Below are 22326 nucleotides of genomic sequence, written 5' to 3'. Positions count from 1 at the left end.
TCTTGCTTTTTTGCCTAGGCTGGAGTGCAGTGGTGCAGTCACAACTCACTGCAGTCTCGACTTCTCAGGCTGAGGTGATCCTCCCAGCTCAGCTGCCTGCTGGGACTACATATACCACTACATATACCTATACCACTACGCCCAGCTAATTTAATTAATTTTTTGTAGAGATGTATAAAAGCTAACAGTCATTCCCTAGAGGTATAGAATCCTCTAGAAGAGGTCTCCATCCTTCTTCCTCATATCATAGAGATAACCAATGTTAACATTTTAATGAGTGCACTTCCATAGCTTTCTTTGACATGTCAAATATACCCATATATAGCATTTTTTTTTTTGAGACAGAATCTCACTCTCTTGCCCAGGCTGGAGTGCAGTGGTGCAATCTCGACTTACTGCCACCTCTGCCTTCCTGGTTCAAGTGATTCCCATGCCCCAGCCTCCCGAGCAGCTGGGAGTACAGGTGCACGCCACCACGCCTGGCTAATTTTTGTTGCTGTTGTTGTTTTGTGAGACAGAGTCTCACTCTCTCGCTCAGGCTGGAGTGCAGTGGCATGATCTCGGCTCACTGCAATCTCCCTCTCCCAGGTTCAAGTGATTCTCGTGCCTCAGCCTCCCAAGTAGCAGGGATTACAGGCACATGCACCACACCCAGCTATTTTTTTTTTTTTTTCAGTAGAGACATATTCTGTGTGGGGAGTGCACAGGTAAAAGCAAACACACAGCACTCACAGCAAGTGCAGATTGTAAAGTACTCTAGGTTTATTTAAGTATAAAAGAGAAGGTGCATTGAGCAAACAGCAGTGAGAAAAAAAAAAACAAAACAAAACAATCAGCGTATATACACTCACCATATGATGGAGGATTCATCACCAGACCGGGAAGCAACAGCCTGGGTTCCAGAGTCGGCCACTGGTCCACGCACAGAGGAGGAGAGGTCTCATGCAGCTTCAGCATAGTCTGGGACCCTGACCTTTTTTTTTTTTTTTTGAGACGGAGTTTCACTCTTGTTGCCCAGGCTGGAGTACAATAGCATGCACTGCAACCTCCGCCTCCCAGGTTCAAGGGATTCTCCTGTCTCAGCCTCCTGAGTAGCTGGGATTACAGGCGCCTGCCACTATGCCCGGCTAATTTTTGGTATTTTTAGTAGAGATGGGGTATCACCATGTTGTCCAGGCTGGTCTTGAACCTCTGACCTCAGGTGATCTGCCCACCTTGGCCTCCCAAAATGCTGGGATTACAGGCGTGAGCCACCACACCCGGCCTGACCTTTTTATAGTATTCTCTTTGGCATGAGGCCCAGGCACAAGGCCTTTTGTCACTGGACTCAAGGAACACGGAAAGGTCAGCCTATTTTCAAGGTTTTGTTTATCGCCTCGAGGCAGATGATGTATGTATCAAGAACAATCAGTATAGTCCATCTGTTCCTGAGCCAGTGCCCAGGGACAGATTTCTGGCATGTAACAATTCCTTGTGTTCAAGTCCAGTTGAGTTCAAATTTAATATTTAACTTTTCCTCCACAAGACGGGGTTTTACCATGTTGGCCAGGCTGGTCTCAACCTCTTGACTTCAGGGGATCTGCCCACTTCGGCTTCCCAAACTGCTGGGATTACAGGCGTGAGCCACTGCATCTGGTGCATACAGAATTTTTGATGAATATGGGCTCATTCTAAACAAGTTGAAACTTATAATCAACATCCTTTAGGATAAATCATATCGATCTAATGTGTTTTGGTTTATCAGCTGTATCATATTCCATAGTCTAGAAGTACTAGAAATTAGTCTACCCCTGCTTTTTTGGTTGGTTGGTTGTTTTTGAGATGGAGTTTCGCTCTTATTGCCCAGGCTGCACGATCTTGGCTCACTGCAACCTCTGCCTCCCGGGTTCAAGCAATTTTTCTGCCTCAGCCTCCTGAGTAGCTGGGATTACAGACATGCGTGACCACAACCGGCTAATTTTGTATTTTTAGTAGAGACGGGGTTTCTCCATGTTGGTCAGGCTGGTCTCAAACTCCCAACCTCAGGTGATCCGCACACCTCAGCCTCCCAAAGTGCTGGAATTACAGGTGTGAGCCACGGTGCCCGGCCTGTCCCCCTTTTTTTTATTCATGGACATGCATATGGTTTCCAGTTTTTTCACTAAATACAATGCCTCAGAACTATCCACAGAAATCAGAGCAGTCACAGAGCTCCTCCACAGGCCCCTAATCCACAAGCCCAAGGTCGAAGAGCCATATACAAGACGAACTTGGAGCAACTGATTGCAGTGAAAACCCCAGCACTGCTCCAGGAGTTTCCTCCAACGGTGGTGGGGGTCAGCTTAGCTCTTTCAGAAAGGATTAGAGGAGCACATCCAAAGTGTGAGAGCTACAAAGAGGAAAAAGCAGCTCTGAGTGATTTTGACACAGATGACATAGCTGTTGATCTTAGATCAGAGATTAGTTGAGATTAGACATCTCTGTTGTTAGGGCTGCTATAGAATCATAGCTACAGTCACCGGTAAAGCATTCAAAGCAATTAACAGATCAACAAACATGCCCGTTTTCAGGATGTCCCAAGGAATTCCTGCTGCTGGGTGAACCATCACCCCATGGGAGCTCACTCCACTGTTTGCAATTACTGAGCCTTGGTATAAGTCAGCTGTTCTTCCTACTGCTCCTCTTAGTGATGGTTTCCTGGGTTGGTAGCTGTATTGTGGAAATACCAGGCTTGCAGTGCAACACAGGAGGCACCCTTGATAAACTTAACACATCTATTCCCTGCCATGAAGACCTAGTATGTGAAGATGCTATGTGTAATATTCACCAGGGAAGCCGATGACTCTGTCCCATTACAGCCACCATAGAGAGATGTTATGAATAGTTTTTTTTTTTTTTTTTTGAGATGGAGTCTCACTCTGTTGTGCAGACTGGAGTGTGGTGGTCTCAGCTTACTGCAACCTCCGCCTCCCAGGTTCAAGTGATTCTCCTGCCTCAGCCTCCTGAGTAGCTGGGATTACAGGCGCCTGCCACCACACCCAGGTAATTTTTTGTATTTTTAGTAGGGACAGGGTTTCACCATGTTGACCAGGCTGGTCTCAAACTCCTGATCTTGTGATCTGCCCGCTTCGGCCTCCCAAAGCGCTGGGATTACAGGCTTGAACCACCGTGCCCAGCCGAATAGTTCTGTATCACATCATCCAGCTTTTGGGGTGTCTACTCAAACTAGGGCAAGCAAAAGGACAACACACAAATCCAGATATGTGTTTGCCAATGTTATTCTTGATAAGTCATACAGGTGCAATTACTGGTGGTGTCACTACAACGGAAGAACCGATTGGTGCCTCTGTGTAATTGAGAATGAGACAGTCACGTCCATGCCTAATGGCCACCTGTATTGCTTGAGAACTGCTCTGCTTTGCACAAAATATAACTCTTCCATGCACACTTTTGCTCACAGGGTGTTGCTACTCAGTCAGATGAGCCATCTCAACCATACCCGCCTTAACATCAGAGGAACCGTTATTAACCATATATGGATTATGTTACACAAACTTCACAGGGAATTTAACTTCGGTGATGGCACAGTCATGGGCAGTGGAATAACTGGAGAATGTCAACTGGGTCCAGGACAGAAAAAGGAGAAATACTACAGAAGGCTAAGTTACTGAAGCTGTAAGAGGTTTCTTTTTTGAAGGTTATATGCAGTCCACTTTCTGTCCTACTCCCCCAAATCCTTTCACAGCCTCTACCTGATCATACTTAATTTTTGCAACTTCGACTCAACAACCAAATGATCACAGGTCATGTCTTGGGAGATTTAGCACTTGTCTGGCCCTGTGAAAAGATTAGTTGTTTGATCCTCATCCTGACAACAAATAACCTTTACTTCAAGGTACAATGCAATGAAACCATTATTTTTACAACCAGTGAAATGGGATCTTATAGAGCAGCAGTCCCAACCCTTTCAGCAGCAGGGACCAGTTTCATAGAAGACAGTTTTTCCACGGTCGGGGGTGGGGGCATTGTTCTGGGATGATTCAAGTGCATTACATGTATTTTGCACTTTTTATTATTATTACATTGTAATATGTAATAAAATAGTTATACAACTTGCCCTGAGCTTGTTTTCCTGCAACTAGACGGTCCCATCTGAGGGGATGGGAGACAGTGACAGATCAGTAAGTACTAGATTGTCATAAGGAGTGGCCCTCTAGAGCCTCTCATGCACAGAGTTCGCTCCTGTGGGAATCTGATGCTGCAGCTGACGTGACGAGAGGTGGAGCTCAGGCAGTAATGCAAGCGATGGGGAGTGGCTGTGAATACAGACGAAGCTTCACTCACCCACTGCCTGCCTCCTGCCGTGCGGCCTGGTTCCTAACAGGCCACAACCGGGGAGTTGCAGACCACCTTCCATTGGTGAAGGGGGATACATATCAACCCTTTGGGCCAATAAAACGAATGTGCTCCGAGTAATCAGCTCTGAACATTGCTCCCATGTTCAGCGACTGTTTTGTTAAACGCTATTAATGGGTAAGTTTTTCCTGAAAGTCTTCCATCAAGATCTTTTTTTTTTTTTTTTTTTAATACACAGAGTCTCGCGAGCTCTGTTGTCCAGGCCTGAGTGCAGTGACGCCATCCTAGCTCACTGCAGCCTCAAATTCCTGGGCTGAAATGATCCTCCTGCCTCAGCCTACTGAGTAGTTAGGACTACAGGCATGCGCAACTACACCTGACTAATTTTTATAAAGAGTTTTTGGTAAAGTCCATATAGCCCAGGCTGGTCTCAGACTCCTGGCCTCAGGTAAGATCCTCCATCCCAGTCAGCTAAAGCACTGGGATTATAGGCATGAGCCACCATGCTGGGTCCCATTGAGATTTTGTTGTTGTTATTAGACAGCGTCTCACTCAGTCACCCAGGATGGAGTGCAGTGGTGTGATCACAGCTCACTACAGCCTCAACCTCCCGGGTTCCAGTGATCCTCCCACCGCAGCCCCCACCAGTAGCTGGTACTACAGGCACACACCACCATGCCCAGCTAATTTTTTTGTAGAGATGAAGTTTCACCATGTTGCCCAGGCTAATCTTGAACTCCTGGGCTCAAATGATTCTCCAGCCTTGGCCTCTCAGAATGCTGGGATTACAGGCGTGAGCCACCGTGCCTGGCTGCCCTATCCAGATCTCACAGGAGGCACTCATGTGCTTTACTTCTTGTATTTTGCTATTGGACCTAAATCTGACTTCTCTGGAATGCATCAGGCATCTCACAATGAGTCCACTCACTTGAACAGTTCTTTATGGCATGTCAAGTTACCTTCACTTGCTTTCCTCAGTCCACTAGACTGGTTTCTGGATTTGACCTTTTGGGCAGCCTGGCTTGGAGGGGTATTATGCTTTGTAACACCTGAAACTTCACTGGGAGCCAAAGCCACATGCTGCTTTAAGTAGTATTACTTTTATTGCTAGGTTACTTTTATTCCTAAAGTGGAACTGCTAGGTCGAAGGAGCTGGGTCATCAATACATTGCAGTATTGCCTTCCAAAAAGGTTGTCACAACAATGCATGGGAATGCCTTCTTGATCTCCCAGACAGGTTTTCCCCCAATTATAGGTTATCTTGCTTTCCTGTGCCTCCTATTTTTAGCATTTATCACACTTGTAATTAAATAACTAAGGTTTTAATTTATTTTTAATGCTTTTCATCCCAGAATATAAATTACATAAAGACAGAAACTTGTTCTTACTCTACCCCAGCATTCCAGATAGTGTATTTCATTTGGCATTCAATTGGTGTTTACTGAATGAACAAATGAAAAAGAATCTCACATAGGTCTTAAGGGAACAAGCAGAGGGAAAGTAATATTTTAGAGAGAAACAAAAGTCTTAGCAAACTTGGAATTAGAAATGCCCATTTTAGAATTTGGGGATAGAAGATAAATAGCTTGACTAGAGCAAAGGGTTTATTGTGGAGAATTTTGGAAAATAAAGTTAGAGATGTAGTTTTTTTGAGTCAGGGTCTTGCCCTGTTGCCCAGGTTGAGTGAAGTGGTGCAGTCATGGTTCACTACAGCCTCAACCTCCCAGTATCAAGTGATCCTCCCACCTCAGCCTCCCAAGTAGCTGAGGCTACAGGCACACATCACCATGCCCAGCTAATTTTTTGTTGGTGGTGGTATTTTTTGTAGAGACAAGGTTTCTCCATATTGCCCAGGCTGGTCTGGAACTCCTGGGCTCAAGTGATCTGCCCACCTCAGTTTCCCAAAGTGCTGGGATTACAGGCGTGACCCACCATACCTGGCCCAGAGAAATAGATTTGAGGCAGACCGTGGTGAGACATGAATGTGAACATCTACTTATGAAGCAGCAGGATCCTCATTCATCAGAAATAATCTATCTCCTAAAAGCTGACTGAATACACTGAGATGGCAAGCAGCTTTACCTAACTGGATGGGAGGAAAGAAAACGCCTGCAGGATTTGGGGGCAGAGTGTTCCAAAGGCTTTTAACCTTTAACATATGCTTTGCTTAAACAAATACCTAAAACATTTACACTACAAAAATGCATAATCTCACAATGTATTTATTTATTTTTTTGAGACGGAATCTCGATCTGTTGCCTCAGCTGGAGTACAGTGGCACAATCTTGGCTCGCTGCAATCTCTGCCTCCCAGGTTCTAGTGATTCTCCTGCCTCAGTCTCCTGAGTAGCTGGGATTACAGACGTGCACCACCATGCCGGCTAATTTTTGTATTTTTTGTAGAGACTAGGTGTCACAATGTTGGCCAAGCTGGTCTCGAACTCCTGACTTTGTGATCTGCCTGCCTGGGTCTCCCAAAGTGCTGGGATTACAGGCATGAGCCACCGTGCCCAGCCGGCATCTAGTGTTCTCATGGGAGAAGGCTTTTTGGAAGGCCCTGTCATTGTGTTTGTGAGACTGGCTCCTGCTGTCCTCCTCTCAGGGCTGTCTGAGGTTTCTGTTCCTACGACATAAAGAATTAGTTCTAATTATTCTCTCAGTAGGTTCAAAACCTAAAAGTTTTTATCTACAGAATGAACAAGAATACTGCTTTATGTAATAAAAACTCATTTAAACTTTTAATATTCAGTCATTATACCAAGTACTTTCAGTATTAAAGCATAAAGAATTTTCTTTCTGGAACCAAACAATGAAATAAATATCTCTTTAAAAAAAACTTTGTATTTGTACCATTATGAGAAGTTTGGTATCATAGGAGATTTGGCCTAGAAAACACTTTGTCATTTTAGAGGTGTTATCCAATGTTCTGTGCAGATGCTGGTGTCACAGAAAATGGAGTTGAATCCTTTCTCTGCCACTCTTTGAGGAGAATCTCACCATTTATTATGCACTGTAGAATACAACAATAAAATACAGCTATGTACCACATAACAAAATCTTGGTCAACAACAGACTGCATATATGATGGTGGTCATCCAGTAAGCTAAGGTTAATTTATTATTATTTTTTGAGATAGAGTCTTACTCTGTCACCCAGGCTAGAGTGGAATGGCACCATCTCGGCTCACTGAACCTCTGCCTCCTGGGTTCAAGCGATTCTCCTGCCTCAGCCTCCCAAGTAGCTGGGATTACAGGCACCTACCACATCTGGCTAATTTTTTGTGTTTTTAGTAAAGATGGGGTTTCACCATGTTGGCCAGGCTGATCTCAAACTCCTGACCTCAAGTGATCCACCCACCTCGGCCTCCCAAAGTGCTGGGATGAGAGGCCTGAGCCACTGTGCCCGGCCTTGTTTGCTTTTTTAACAGATAACAGTGTGCTCATAGAAACTGCTTTGACATGACTGCAATCATGTGCTTCATAGAACCTTAGATTATACCATTAGAGTCTTCAGATGGTATAATTTTTTTTTTTTTTTTTGAGATGGAGTATCGCTCTGTCACCAGGCTGGAGTTCAGTGCCACAATCTCAGCTCACTGCAACCTCCGCCTCCCAAGTTCAAGCGATTCTCCTGCCTCAGCCTCCCGAGTAGCTGGGACTACAGGCAGGCGCTACCACACCCGGCTAATTTTTGCATTTTTAGTCGAGACGGGGTTTCACCATGTCAGCCAGGATCAGCCCGCCTTGGACTCCCAAAGTGCTGGGATTACAGGTGTGAGCCACCATGCCCGGCCTATACTTCCCTTTTTGAGTACCATTTGGTGTTTTGAAGAATTAACAGCTTTGTGAACGTGGCAGTGCTTGTGATTCAGGCTTCCACTGAGACCAAGGGCAGAACCTGATTGCAGGACAACAGATGGACAGTGTGTGGCAGTGTTTAAATGTTCTTCTGAAAGCTGATACCACAGCTCTCTGTGCACTGATTGCATATGCATCCCAGGATTATATTATTGTTTTCTATTGCTATGTGTCACACTTTGCCAAACAGGATGTGGAAAATGAATAAGCAGTTTTCTTAGGTACTTCTTAACAATTGGTCAAAATGAACTCCATTGCTTAAGAAAAGCATAAACACCATTTAGTCACTGAATATAGCTGTATGTATGGTTGTTACTATGGGAAATCTTGTTTTGCCAATTTTCTTTGAAAATTCTGGCAGACCAAGGTTCTTTTTGTTTACATAATACTTGAAAAATAAAAATGAACAAGCTAAACAAACTACCAAGTTTTCACTTACATAAATGTAGTTGCATACAGAAAATGTGACTGTGAATTTATTTTTCTGGGACTTTTAAACTATAAGCATTATTTGTATGAAAGAGGACCAATATATCAATTACAAACTCACAGAATTTTATAGATTTTTTTTTTCCTACACAGCACAGAAAACAGAAAGAATTTGAAGCCACCCTCCAAACACAGGGGAAGGAGGTTGTACATACATCCTCATTGTCTTTCACATTCTAAGGTGGTACCACTCAGTGATTGAAATCCTTAAGCGTTGTATTAGTCTGCTTGGGCTCCCATAACAGCAGCTTAAACTGTTGTTAAGTCACTCAGACTTAAACAACAGAAATTTATTTCCTTTGTAATTCTGGATGCTGGAAGTTCAAGGTGCCGGCAGGGTTGGTTTCTGGGTGACATCTCTCTTCCTGTCTTGCAGATGGCTGCCTCCTTCCTGCGTCCTCATATGGCCTGTCCTCTGCTTTTACACTTCTGGTGTCTCTTCTTTTTTTTTTTTTTTGAGACAGAGTCTCACTCTGTCACCCAGTCTGGAGTGCAGTGGCCTGATCTTGGCTCACTGCAACCTCCGCCTCCCGGGTTCAAGCAACTCTCCTGCCTCAGCCTCCTGAGTAGCTGGGACTACAGGTGCCCGCCACCACTGTGTTAGCCAGGATGGTCTCCATCTCCTGACCTCGTGATCTGCCTGCCTTGGCCTCCCAAAGTGCTGGGATTACAGGTGTGAGCCACTGCACCTAGCCAATTTCTTTCTTTCTTTTTTTTTTTTTTTAAATTATTATACTTTAAGTTCTAGGGTACATGTGCACAACTTGCAGGTTTGTTACATATGTATACATGTGCCATATTGGTGTGCTGCACCCATTAACTGGTCATTTACAATAGGTATTTCTCTTAATGCCATCCCTCCCCTCTCCCTGCACTCCACAACAGGCCCCGGTGTATGATGTTCTCTGCTTTGTGTCGAAGTGTTCTCATTGTTCAATTCCCACCTATGAGTGAGAACGTGCAGTATTTGGTTTTCTGTCCTTGCGACAGTTTGCTCAGAATGATGGTTTCCAGCTTCATTCATGTCCCTACAAAGGACATGAAATCCTTTTTTATAGCTGCATAGTATTCCATGGTGTGTATGTGCCATATTTTCTTAATCCAGTCTATCATTGATGGACATTTGGGTTGGTTCCAGGTCTTTGCTATTGTGAATAGTGCTGCGATAAACATATGTGTGCATGTGTCTTTATAGCAGCATGATTTATAATCCTTTGGGTATATACCCACTAATAGGATGGCTGGGTCAAATGGTATTTCTAGTTCTAGATCCTTGAGGAATCGCCACAGTGTCTTCTACAATGATTGAACTAGTTTACAGTCCCACCAACAGAGTAAAAGCGTTCCTATTTCTCCACATCCTCTCCAGCACCTGTTGTTTCCTGACTTTTTAATGATCGTCATTCTTACTGGTATGAGATGGTATCTCATTTCGGTTTTGATTTGCATTTCTCTGATGGCCAGTGATGATGAGCATTTTTTCATGTATCTGTTGGCTGCATAAATGTCTTCTTTTGAGAAGTGTCTGTTCATATCCTTTGCCCACTTTTTGATGGGGTTGATTTTTTTCTTGTAAATTTGTTTAAGTTCTTTGTAGATTCTGGATATTAGCCCTTTGTCAGATGGGTAGATTGTAAAAATTTTCTCCCATTCTGTAGATTGCCTGTTCACTCTGATGTTGGTTTCTTTTGCTGTGCAGAAGCTCTTTAGTTTACTTAGATCCCATTTGTCTATTTTGGCTTTTGTTGCCATTGCTTTTGGTGTTTTAGTCATGAAGTCCTTGCCCATACCTATGTCCTGAATGGTACTGCCTAGGTTTTTCTTCTAGGGTTTTTATGGTTTTAGGTCTAACATTTAAGTCTTTAATCCATCTTAAATTAATTTTTGTATAAGGTGTAAGGAAGGGATCCAGTTTCAGCTTTCTACATATGGCTAGCCAGTTTTCCCAGCACCATTTATTAAATAGGTAATCCTTTCCCCATTTCTTGTTTTTGTCAGGTTTGTCAAAGATCAGATGGTTGTAGATGTGTGGTATTATTTCTGAGGGCTCTGTTCTGTTCCATTGGTCTACATCTCTGTTTTGGTACCAGTACCATGCTGTACTGTAGCCTTGTAGTATAGTTACTGTTGGTTTAAAGTCTGTTTTATCAGAGATCAGAATTGCAACCTCTGCTTTTTTTCCCCATTTGCTTGGTAGATCTTCCTCCATCCCTTTATTTTAAACCTATGTGTATCTCTGCATGTGAGATGGGTCTCCTGAATACAGCACACTGATGGGTCTTGACTCTTTATTCAATTTGCCAGTCTGTGTCTTTTAATTGGGGCATTTAGCCCATTTACATTTAAGGTTAATATTGTTATGTGTGAATTTGATCCTGTCATTATGATGTTAGCTGGTAATTTTGCTCGTTAATTGATGCAGTTTCTTCCTAGCATTGATGGTCTTTACAATTTGCCATGCTTTTGCTGTGACTGGTATCGGTTGTTCCTTTCCATGTTTAGTGCTTCCTTCAGGAGCTCTTGTAAGGCAGGCCTGGTGGTGACAAAATCTCTCAGCATTTGCTTGTCTGTAAAGGATTTTATTTCTCCTTCACTTATGAAGCTTAGTTTGGCTGGATATGAAATTCTGGGTTGAAAATTCTTTTTTTTAAGAATGTGAATATTGGCCCCCACTCTCTTCTGGCTTGTAGAGTTTCTGCTGAGAGATCCACTGTTAATCTGATGGGCTTCCCTTTGTGGGTAACCTGACCTTTCTCTCTGGCTGCCCTTAACATTTTTTCCTTCATTTCAACCTTGGTGAATCTGACAATTATATGTCTTGGAGTTGCTTTTCTCAAGGAGTATCTTTGTGGTGTTCTCTGTATTTCCTGAATTTGAATGTTGGCCTGCCTTACTAGGTTGGGGAAGTTCTCCCAGATAATATCCTGAAGAGTGTTTTCCAACTTGGTTGCATTCTCCCCATCACTTTCAGGTACACCAATCAAACATAGAGTTGGTTTTTTCACATACTCCCCTATTTCTTGGAGGCTTTGTTTGTTTCTTTTCACTCTTTTTTCTCTTAACTTCTCTTCTCACTTCATTTCATTCATTTGATCTTCAATCACTGATATCCTTTCTTCCACTTGATTGAATCAGCTCCTGAAGCTTGTGCACGCATCACGTAATTCTCGTGGCATGGTTTTCAGCTCCATCAGGTTATTTAAGGTCTTCTCTACACTGTTCTTGTCAGCCATTCATCTCACATCTTTTTTCAAGGTTTTTAGCTTCTTTGCAATGGGTTTGAACATCCTCCTTCAGTTCAGAGTTGTTATTACCAATCTTCTGAAGTCTACTTCTCTCAACTCATCAAAGTCATTCTCCATCTAGTTGTGTTCCATTGCTGGCGAGGAGCTGTGTTCCTCTGAAGGAGAAGAGGCACTCTGATTTTTAGAATTTTCAGCTTTTCTGCTTTGGTTTCTCCCCATCTTTGTGGTTTTATCTACCTTTGGTCTTTGATGATGGTGACCTACAGATGGGGCTTTGGTGTGGATGTCCTTTTTGTTGATATTGATGCTATTCCTTTCTGTTTGTTAGTTTTCCTCCTAACAGTCAGGACCCTCAGCTTCAGGTCTGTTGGAGTTTGCTCGAGGTCCACTCCAGATGCTGTTTGCCTGGGTATCACCAGCAGAGGCTGCAGAACAGCAAATGTTGCAGAACAGTAAATGTTGCTGCCTGATCCTTCCTCTGGAAGCTTCGTTTGAGAGGTGCACCTGGCTGTATGAGGTGTCAGTTGGCCACTACTGGGACGTGTCTCCCAGTTAGGCTACTCGGGGTCAGGGATCCATTTGAGGAGGCAGTCTGTCCATTCTCGGATCTCAAACTCCGTGCTAGGAGAACCACTACTCTCTTCAAAGCTGTCAGACAGGGACGTTTAAGTCTGCAGAAATTTCTACTGCCTTTTGTTCAGCTATGCCCTGCCCCCAGAGGTGGAGTCTATAGAGGCGGGCAGGCCTCATTGAGCTGCAGTGGGCTCCACCCAGTTGGAGCTTCCCGGCCACTTTGTTTACCTACTCAAGCCTCAGCAATGGCGGACACCCCTCCCCCAGCCTCGCTGCTGCCGTGCAGTTCAGTCTCGGACTGCTGTGCCAGCAGTGAGCAAGGCTCCATAGGCATGGGACCCTCAGAGCCAGGCACAGGATATAATCTCCTGGTGTGCCATTTGCTAAGACTGTTGGAAAAGGGCAGTATTAGGGTGGGAGTGTCCCGATTTTCCAGGTACCATGTGTCACGGCTTCAATTGGCTAGGAAAGGGAATTTCCTGACGCCTTGCGCTTCCCAGGTGAGGCAATGCCCTGCCCTGCTTCAGCTCACACTCTGTGGGCTGTACCCACTGTTCAACAAGTCCCAGTGAGATGAACCCAGTACCTCAGCTGGAAATGCAGAAATCACCCATCTTCTGCATCACTCACGCTGGGAGCTGTAGACCGGAGCTGTTCCTATTCGGCCATCTTGGATCCTTTCCCCCCCGCTGTTTTTTTTTTTTTTTTTTTTGAGATGGAGTCTGGCTCTGTTGCCCAGCCTGGAGTGCAGTGGTATGATCTTGGCTCACTCCAATCTCTGCCTACCAGGTTCAAGCGATTCTCCCACCTCAGCCTCCTGTGTAGCTGGGATCACAGGCACACACCACCACACCCAGCTACTTTTTATATTTTTAGTAGAAATGGGGTTTCACCATATTGGCCAGGATGGTCTCAAACTCCTGACCTCAATTGATCCTCCTGCCTCAGCCTCCCAAAGTGCTGGGATTACAGACGTGAACCACTGTGCTGGGCCAAAAATATGATTTCTTATTTCCCACATTGCCAACTCTATTTCAACTAACTATAATAGCTATGTCTGTTGAGCACTCAAGTGTGTTCTAGAAACTGTCCCTGATTCTGGGGATATATCCAGGAATGAACTGTAGCCCCTGTTATTAAGTAATTTGTAGTCTGACTAAACCATTAGAAATTCAAAAAATAGCTACTTTTGGCTGTTATGGTAGCCCAAGCAGACTAATATAACGCTTAAGGATTTCAATCACTGAGTGGTACCACCTTAGAATGTGAAAGACAATGAGGATGTACATACCTTGCAGAACAAAATCCTACAAGATCCTCATGCTCTAGCTCCTGGCCACCTCCCCAGGAGGTAGATCACTTATCCCTATCTCCCTGGCCCACCCTTCTCTGTCACATGGCTTCTTTGCTGACCCTGATACACACCACACTTGTCCTCTCTACCTGCAAGTTGTATCCTCCATACCCACATGGCTCACTTCTTCACTTCATTCAAGTCTCTGCTCAGATGTTACTTCTTCAGAGAGCCCTTCCTTCACACACTATCTTGCATAGCAGCCTCCCCTGCAAGTTGTCTTCTTTCTCCTTAACTTTTGTGATGGTTAATTTTAGGTGAAGAGAATGGCATGAATGGGGAAGCAAAGCTTGCAGTGAGCTGAGATCGTGCCACTGCACTCCAGCCTGGATGACAGAGCAAGACTCCATCTCAAAAAAAAAAAAAAAAAAAAAGTTAAAGTTCTAGTAATCAAGAAAGTCCAGTTCAATTTGGTTGCCCTTTTCTGATGACATTTTTTTGAGTTCTAAAACAATCTTCTTTCCAAAGAGTCATTTTTTTGCTGTATGAGCTTTTGCCGCAACTTACACATAATATCAAATAACTCAGGTGCAGTTAGTGTATCCTTTTCTACGTTCCTTATAACTTCTTCAAAGATCATCAAGCAGTTCTGGACAAAAGGCATATATATTTCTGTTGTACTATAATCTTGTTTCTTCATCCTCATCCTTGATGTATTTCCAAATTAGAGAAGAACACTCTTCTTTTCCCATATTTTGAAAATAAGACTTGATGGCAGGCCAACATTTTAACATCTTCTCTATGGCCAGTAACGATAGCCATCTTGTAGGCACATGTTGAAGGATTCTATTTTCATTTCGACAAAGTCAAAAACCTCATGAAGTGTCTCTGCATGTTTTGAGGAAACTGAAAAGCAACCCAAAACTTTGATTGTGAAAGCCTCAGTATCACAGGAAAGCAAATCACAGCCCTTTTTAGCAGTCTTGTATACCAGTTGTGCAGGCCGTTTAGCAGGTAAAACCTTTTCTTTTTCTGTGGTGAGAAGTTTGTAGACTGAATGGAACTTGCCAAAATTTACATTTGCACTGTCTGCTGAATATGCAGATAGGTGAGCAAAGTCTAGTTTGTATTTGGACATGCTATCAATAATTGTTTATGTTTTCTGAGGTTTCATAAAAATTTTCATAGAAATCAAGAAGGCAACTTGAAACTCCACTTTTCAAATCAAAGTACTTGGCCGGGCGCGGTGGCTCAAGCCTGTAATCCCAGCACTTTGGGAGGCTGAGACGGGCGGATCACGAGGTCAGGAGATCGAGACCATCCTGGCTAACACGGTGAAACCCCGTCTCTACTAAAAAATACAAAAAAAAAAAAAACTAGCCGGGCGAGGTGGCGGGCGCCTGTAGTCCCCCCTACTCGGGAGGCTGAGGCAGGAGAATGGCGTAAACCTGGGAGGCGGAGCTTGCAGTGAGCTGAGATCCGGCCACTGCACTCCAGCCTAGGCGACAGAGCGAGACTCCGTCTCAAAAAAAAAAAAAAAAAAAAAAAAAAACAAAGTACCTAAGAGCTAGGGGGAACACTTTTGTATTGCCATGATTCAATACATTACTTGCCATCCTGTAGAAAGCATGATCATTGGTGAGATCTGACAGGATCAGCTCTACACTGTAAGGGCCAGCACGTCTGTTACCAAAATCTCCCCTTTTTTTTTTACCCACAGGATATTTTAGTTACAACCTCTGAATCAGAAAATGTAATTTTACTCAGTTTCATAGAGCAATCAAGGGAAGGATAGGATAACCCATGGTCATTTGTGTGGTATACCCAAGCTAATTCGCTAGTTCATCAGCTGCTATTTTCTCTTTCTTTTTTTTTTTTTTTTTTTTTTCTGAGACAAAGTTTCACTCTGGCTGGAGTGCAGTGGTGCAATCTCGGCTCACTGCAACCTGTGCCTCCTGGGTTCATGTGATTCTCGTGCCTCAGCCTGCCCAGTAGGTAGCTGGGATTACAGGTGTGTACCACCACGCCTGGCTAATTTTTGTATTTTTGATAGAGACAGGGTTTTGCCAGGTTGGCCAGGCTAGTCTTAAACTCCTGGCCTCAAGTGATCCACCCGCCTCAGCCACCCAAAGTGCTGGGATAACACGTATGGGTCACCATGCCCAGCCTTTTTTACTTTCTTTTTTTTTAAGACAGAGTCTCGTTCTGTCACCCAAGCTGGTGTGCAGTAGCACTGGCGCAATCTTAGCTCACTGCAACTTCCGCCTCCCAGGTTCAACTGATCTTGTGCCTCAGCCTCCTGAGTAGCTAGGATTATAGGCAGCGGCCACCACACCCAGCTAATTTTTGTATTTTTAGTAGAGATCAGGTTTCACCATGTTGAAGAGGCTAGTCTTGAACTCCTGGCTTCCAGTGATCTGCCTGCCTCAGCCTCCCAAAGTGCTGGGATTACAGGTGTGAGCCACTGTGCCCCACTAGCAGCTGCTATTTTCAATTGACCATTGGTGTCATTTTGGGAAACGAAAACACTTTGAATTGATTCAAAAGTACGTGATTGTCTCATCCCAGACTTGTTAGATTCAATGTCTGTATGTTTTTTCACATCCCCTTCTCCACCATGCCCAACCGCAAATTCTTTTCTGCATATTGTGCAGTATGCTCTGTTTGGGTTACTTACCTCCCTAATCCAGCTGTATGTGTCCTTCCATCTGTCATTAAAATAACATAGCCGTTTATGTTAAACAGCTTTGGTATTGTCTAGGTCACACTGGTGTTGGTATTGTACTTGTCATTAGTTTCATTATCTGAACTCTAAGAAAACATGGTCACAATTCACAAAGTTTACTGTCTATCTACATACAAAGCACACAGTTAAGTAGACTGTTAACACTCAAGATTAGGACTCACACTGTACATAGTTAGAACTTAAAATTGCTCTGAGAGGATGCAACAATGGATGATCCATTATTGTGAACCACAAGTCATGGCTGCCAATTCAGAGGTTAACAGAAGGCAGACCATAGCCATATTCACTTAAGGGTTGTCTTCAGTCTCTTTTTGGGTGGGGGGAGGCACTATACAGTTTTTGTGTTCCTCCCATCCCCAACTTTCCTCACTCATTGCTGAAAATCAGGACTTTTTGCACTCAGGAATTTCCTAGAATGTGGGACTTTCAGGGACAGTTCCAGGCTCACCAAAAGTAAAGTTCATTCCCCTCCCATTTTCATGGGTGAGAGCCTGTTTACTATTTCCAGATCTGCTACTTTGACTTTAACAAATTATATTTAGCCTTTCTGAGAAGTATAGAAGTTAAATCAAATAAAAAATTTTAACCAGATCTTTTGGAAGGTTTTGTTTGGATACACCTGAAGTACTTACCTCGAACTTTGTGGCATATAGTACAGCTGTTGCACAGTTTGTTTCTTTAACGATAGGAACAGTTCTGAGACCATCTGGCAAGTCAGGGTTGGCTATTCCTAAAGATTTAGCTGGGCTGGCTTTTGCTATTTCTAGCAGCTCCATTTTATCTAAAAAGACAAACATTCATTAAGTCCCAAAAACGTAAAGAATGACAAATTAAGCATTTATCTTATTAATGAGAGTAATATAAAGATGTTCACTCATGTTTATAAATATTTGACAATCATGTTAAGGTCAGTAAAGATAAAAAAGGGTAGGGGCAAAAAACACAAAGAGAAAGGAGAGTTAATATCTTTTCTCCCGCAGTCATTAGCTTATTAAAAGCTGAAATCAAGGTTTGTTTAAAGCTGCTCAGAGCTGGTAAACTAATGTTAAGTCATTAACAGGAATTTAAAAGGTTTCATTAAGAACTGCCTGCACTAGATTCCTCCATCCTGAGACATTAAACAATCACGATAAACCTCCTGAGTGGTAAGAACGTGTCCATTTAAAAATAGGCTATAGATTATACTATGTAGTTTTATCTACTAATCGGTTAATGCCCCCCCACCGAAAACAAACAAACAAAAAACCCAAAGGGATATAAGTTTCATCCATCAAAGGAAACAACAGTCATCATGGTTTCCATCCCATTCATATACTGCCGCCGTACATGTAAATCAGATGAACCTGCGCGTAGCTCTTAACAAGTGACCCACCTTTTTAACTTAAGTGAAAGGAGGTTCTGCTCCGGGACCTCTTCCTGGATCTCTCCCTCCACCCTCTGTGTTCTTTCGGGTGCACCATAGGGTCAAAGCCGCAGCAACGCCGTCTCTGTGTGATCGCATAATGCCCTTCTGTAGCACGACCTTCCCCCGAGAGTGACCAGCTACCGGACAGGCACCACGGAGGGGTACCGAGCACCTCCCGGACCGGCGGCTGCAGGATCGCTAGTGCCTCCGCTAGGAAGACCGCACGTTGCCCCTGTGCTTCCTCCGGTGGCGCCTTCTGCAACGACACCTCGACCCTGCTCCCTCTCTGGGGCTGGATCTGACTCCTCGACGGCGATCCCAGACGCGAGACCCAAACTGACGGCTTCCAGAAGAGGGGCCAGCCCGGCCACAAGTCGTTCACGTAGCTAACACATCATTGCTTCCGGCTTCTTACCGTCCTCCCCTTTGTAAACGGTCACCTCCCGAAAACCCAGGCTCTCCTCCAACAGTGGTTCTCAAGCGAGGCGATCTTCCCCGAGGGGGAGGATATTTGGCAAAGTCTGGGGACATTTTTGGTTCACTGGGGCTGCTACTTGCATCTACCGGGTAGAGACGGGGGATGCAGTTACACATTCTAAGCAGCACGGGACATTACCCTTCCCAACCCAGACAGAATGAGCCGGCCCAAAACGTCAGTAGTGCCCAGGCTGAGAAACCCTGCCTTAAACAAACAGCAAAGAAAGGCCAAGTCCCATAAGTGGGTCACCGCGCCGGGACCGGGGTCCACGGGACACCCCAGCCACACCGAGCTGGGAAGTCCCCGCCTCCTGGAGCTGAACCCGCCCCTCTACCAGAGGTGGAACCGCGAGGGGGCGGGAACAGGCACGGAGAAAATAAACAAGACTAAAAAGTCCTGAGTAGCGCTGTGTGGCTGCAAACCGGAACCCAACTTTTGCACCACATGGGACCCGGCACTCTTCCTGCCACCCACACCTGAGACGGCTGGGGGGCCGACCCCAGTACTAGAAAACACTCGTCACCTCAATCAAGACGGGTACAAAGGCCAACGGATGCCTTCCTTTAGAAAGCTCAGCACACAGAGCAACTTCTCACGCCTACCCTCGAAGGGCGTACTCCAAGCTAGCACTTCCGACGTCCAGCTGTGATCCCAGAGCTGCGGAAAGCCCCGCCAGCGAGCGCCCGGGCCTGCGCAGACGCGTTGGCGTGGTGGGCGGGGCTCCCTCCGGACCCGGCGTCCCGCCCTCCGCCCCGTGTCCGCATGCGCGGCTGAGCCGCGGGGGTGGTACTGCTGCATCCGGGTGTCTGGAGGCCGTGGACGTTTTGTTTTCTTGGCTGAAACCGGTGGAGTGAGGCAGCTGCGCGCGGCGCTACACCGGGCTCCGGAACCACTGCACGACGGGGCTGGACGTAAGTGTCGGGCGGGGAATGGGGGCAGGAGAGGAGCGGCTTCAAGGCTGGAGAGGCCTCGGAGCCGGGACCGTCTGACGGGTTGGTGCCTACAGCACAGGCTCGTTGCCGCCACCCTCCGGGAAGCCGCAGACCGGGGCTGAGCCCCTGCAGACCTCTCCTCTCCTGGGTCCTGCGGCGCCTGGAGAAGGCGACCGCGTCCAGACCCGCCAAGACGGAGACGGGACCGCGCCCTCCCCCAGGACATCCCAGGATTCTTGGAAATACCCCGGTCCCCCACTTTACAGCTGGACAGGCCGAAGCTCCGAGAAAGGAGCGTGGCCCGTCCGGCTCCCTCAGCGAGGGGCGGCCGGGCTGAAGGTGGCTCCCCCATCTTCCAGCCGCGTCCCTCGAGACCTAAAATTCCCAGAGTTTGGAGGGCGGGGTCTGGCTTGAGCGTGCCAGTCGTCGTGCAAGAAAAATGGATTCGGGGCGGGGCCATTGGGATGAACCGAAAGTAACACTGGATTGCAGTTCTTCCCGGGGAAGAATCGAATGAGTGAATTTCCTAAATTGAACTTGTCCCAAAGACATCTTAGCACTGGCTGTAATCATGTATTTTAATATTTAATTTTTGAAAGAAGTTAAAAATGGGAGACGTTGCTCTTTTTTAGGGTGTCATATTTTTGGACAACTATAATTGCTGGCTGCAGAGTAATTTAAGGGACTCAAGTTCGCTGTAGGAATTAGGGTGTTCTCAAGTTATACGTATTTCAGGTTTTTTCATACTCTGAAATAGAGATAACATGGCTGTGTCTCAAGTCAGGTCTGTACAGCTCGGCTTACAGGAGTGTTTTATGTAATTTGTAAAGACAGTTTGGGTCTGCTATATTTAAATAGCAGTTGGATTTTTGTAATCTGAATTAATATTAATCACAATTTTGTGCATTTTTTTGGCTGGAAACACCCTTTAGGATCAGAGATAGGGATATTAAAATCAAGTGGATGTTCTTTACATAGAAATGACACCAAAAGGCAGGCTTGCAGAAAGAAAAACAGTGAAGTGAATGAAGTGAAGGGAAATGATGTGGGTAGAGGTAAGAACTGCAGTGCAATGTTTAATTTCTTAATTTAGGTGTGAAGAAACACACGTTCTGTGATAAAATATGTAAATTAGAGAATTATTTTTCATTTGAATCTGTACTTCCACATAGAGCCACAGTTTATCACTTGTCTCTCTACTAATGTTAGTACTCCTAGGCTGTAAATATCAAAGTCATCTAATAAGTTTGGAATCAAAATGATACAAAAGAGCTCTTGTGGATTAGTAATCATATACTTGATATTAAAAGTACCACCTAAACTAATTCAATACCTACTTAGAAATAATGGGATGTGACAGATTTTTAGGAGGAGGTCAACCAGTAGTTAAAATTTTTCAATATTTGGAGACCCACCTTTGTTAATGTTGCTTAAATATATCCAAATCATTGATTTCTATTTATTCATTATTATTTTTTGAGACAGAGGCTTGCTCTGTCGCCCAGGCTGGAGTGCAGTGTCACGATCTGGGCTCACTGCAACCTTTGCCTCCCAAGTTCAAGCGATTCTCCTGCCTCAGCCTCCCAAGTAGCTGGGATTACAGACATGCACCACCACACCCAGCTAATTTTTGTATTTTTAGTAGAGATGGGGTTTTGCCATGTTGGCCAGGCTGGTCTCAAACTCCTGACCTCAGGTGACCCACCTACCACTGCCTCCCAAATTGCTGGGATTACAGGCATGAGCCACCACGCCCGGTCCCCAAACCATTTTTTACATTAAAAAAGATACTAAATGAATCCAGATGTTACTTTCCAGAGTTATAACGTGGAAATTCATCAAAAACTAAATCAAATATTCTGAAGAAGTGTGTGGAACCAAAATAAAGCATTTGTAATTTCACTTTAATTATTCCTGAGCTATTAATTATTTTTCAGGTTTGAAGCAAGTAAATTGAAGTACGTTATTTAATTATTTGTTTGTTTGTTTTTAAGTGACCTGAAAAAAATGTCTGGATTTCTAGAGGGCTTGAGATGCTCAGAATGCATTGACTGGGGGGAAAAGCGCAATACTATTGCTTCCATTGCTGCTGGTGTACTAGTAAGTGTCATTGATAATTTGGACCTCATTTTTTGGTGCGTTTTGTGTTTATGGGTTTTGAATTCTGCAGGATGTTTTAAAATATGTACTATTTATTTTATCTTTGACCACTTTGACCATGTTGATATTTTGTTGTTTATGGAGAGCCGTTAGTTCCACTTTAAGAGTTTGTGGTTTAAAATTTGATTAACAGAGTGGTTGGGTTATTCTGCATGGTAAAACTAGCATAATAAAACATTTGTTCATTATATGGATTCTATCTCCTTTTAATGAGTACATTAAGGTACAAGGAAGTGTTTAAGAAGCAATCAGGTCAAAACCAGTCAATAGATATGATTGCATTTCTCCATAATCCAGTTAACTTTCTTCTCAGTCTTATTAAGGAAAAAAAAGTGCTCGCTTTGGCAACAGATACACTAAAACTGGAATGATATAGAGAAGATTAGCATGAATTTTTTTTAAAAAAAAGCAAAAACAAGGAAACTCATTAAAATACATTGTGTAAAAGTAATTTACAGAATAAAATTTTTATTTACACTTCAGATCCCTCAAGGGATCTGCTATTAGTTTTTTATGATCATAAGGTGTCATAGGCTCTAAAGAGTAAATTTTTTTTTTTTGAGACAGAGTTTCACGCTTGTTTTAGTAGAGACGGGGTTTCTCTGTGTTGGTCAAGCTGGTCTTGAACTCCCGACCTCAGGTGATCCACCTGCTCGGCCTCCCAAAGTGTTGGGATTACAGGCGTGAGCCACTGTGCCAAGCCATTTTTTCTTAAGCTTTAATATTTATTTATTTTCAAGACAGGGTCTCACTCTGTCTCCCAGGCTGGAGTGCAGTGGTGCAATCACTGCTTATTGCAGCCTCGACCTCCCG

The 22326-nt window shown here is 44.3% G+C and overlaps 2 protein-coding genes across 11 annotated transcripts in view; one reads left to right on the top strand and one right to left on the bottom strand.

The window, feature by feature from the left end:
* Nucleotides 1-738: 738 nt before the first annotated feature.
* On the bottom strand, nucleotides 739-21922 carry LOC123569984 (uncharacterized). 8 transcript variants are annotated; one of them, XR_010580625.1, is made up of 4 exons: nucleotides 18945-19120; nucleotides 17911-18503; nucleotides 17171-17319; nucleotides 739-2368 (listed from the first exon to the last, which is right to left on the bottom strand). XR_010580625.1 is itself a non-coding variant. In XM_074016451.1 (4 exons), exons 1-2 carry the CDS (start codon nucleotides 19811-19813, stop codon nucleotides 18355-18357), a joined length of 939 nt encoding a protein of 312 aa, XP_073872552.1. In that variant the 5' UTR covers nucleotides 19814-21922; the 3' UTR covers nucleotides 739-2368; nucleotides 17171-17319; nucleotides 17911-18354. The 8 variants fall into 8 exon arrangements, 4 of the variants coding, with proteins under 4 accessions (XP_073872552.1, XP_045233711.3, XP_073872563.1 ...); XR_012424368.1 differs by having other exon boundaries at nucleotides 739-1632; XM_074016451.1 differs by having other exon boundaries at nucleotides 19024-21922.
* The window catches only part of TMEM50A (transmembrane protein 50A), a 24940-nt gene continuing 21797 nt past the window's right edge, over nucleotides 19184-22326 (top strand). For all 3 annotated transcript variants that reach the window (XM_005544396.4, XM_005544395.4, XM_005544393.4), the window contains exons 1-2: nucleotides 19184-19332; nucleotides 21348-21453. In XM_005544396.4, the coding sequence (XP_005544453.1) occupies nucleotides 21361-21453 (93 nt within the window). In that variant the 5' untranslated portion in view covers nucleotides 19184-19332; nucleotides 21348-21360. The remainder of the gene's footprint in view (nucleotides 19333-21347; nucleotides 21454-22326) is intronic.

Source organism: Macaca fascicularis, chromosome 1 (assembly GCF_037993035.2).
Source record: "Macaca fascicularis isolate 582-1 chromosome 1, T2T-MFA8v1.1".
Taxonomy (NCBI): Eukaryota; Metazoa; Chordata; class Mammalia; order Primates; family Cercopithecidae; genus Macaca; species Macaca fascicularis.
The sequence above is the reverse complement of the archived record's forward strand: the minus strand, read 5'-3'. Positions and strand labels throughout refer to the sequence as shown.

Excerpts from the sequence above, each read along its gene's own strand:
- LOC123569984 (XM_074016451.1), bottom strand. The coding sequence starts at position 19,813 with ATGGCCCCGCCCCGAATCCATTTTTCTTGCACGACGACTGGCACGCTC. Across the intron at positions 18,504-19,023 it reads TTGGAGTACGCCCTTCGAGG|ATGCAAGTAGCAGCCCCAGT; the intron begins GTAGGCGTGAGA and ends TCTACCCGGTAG.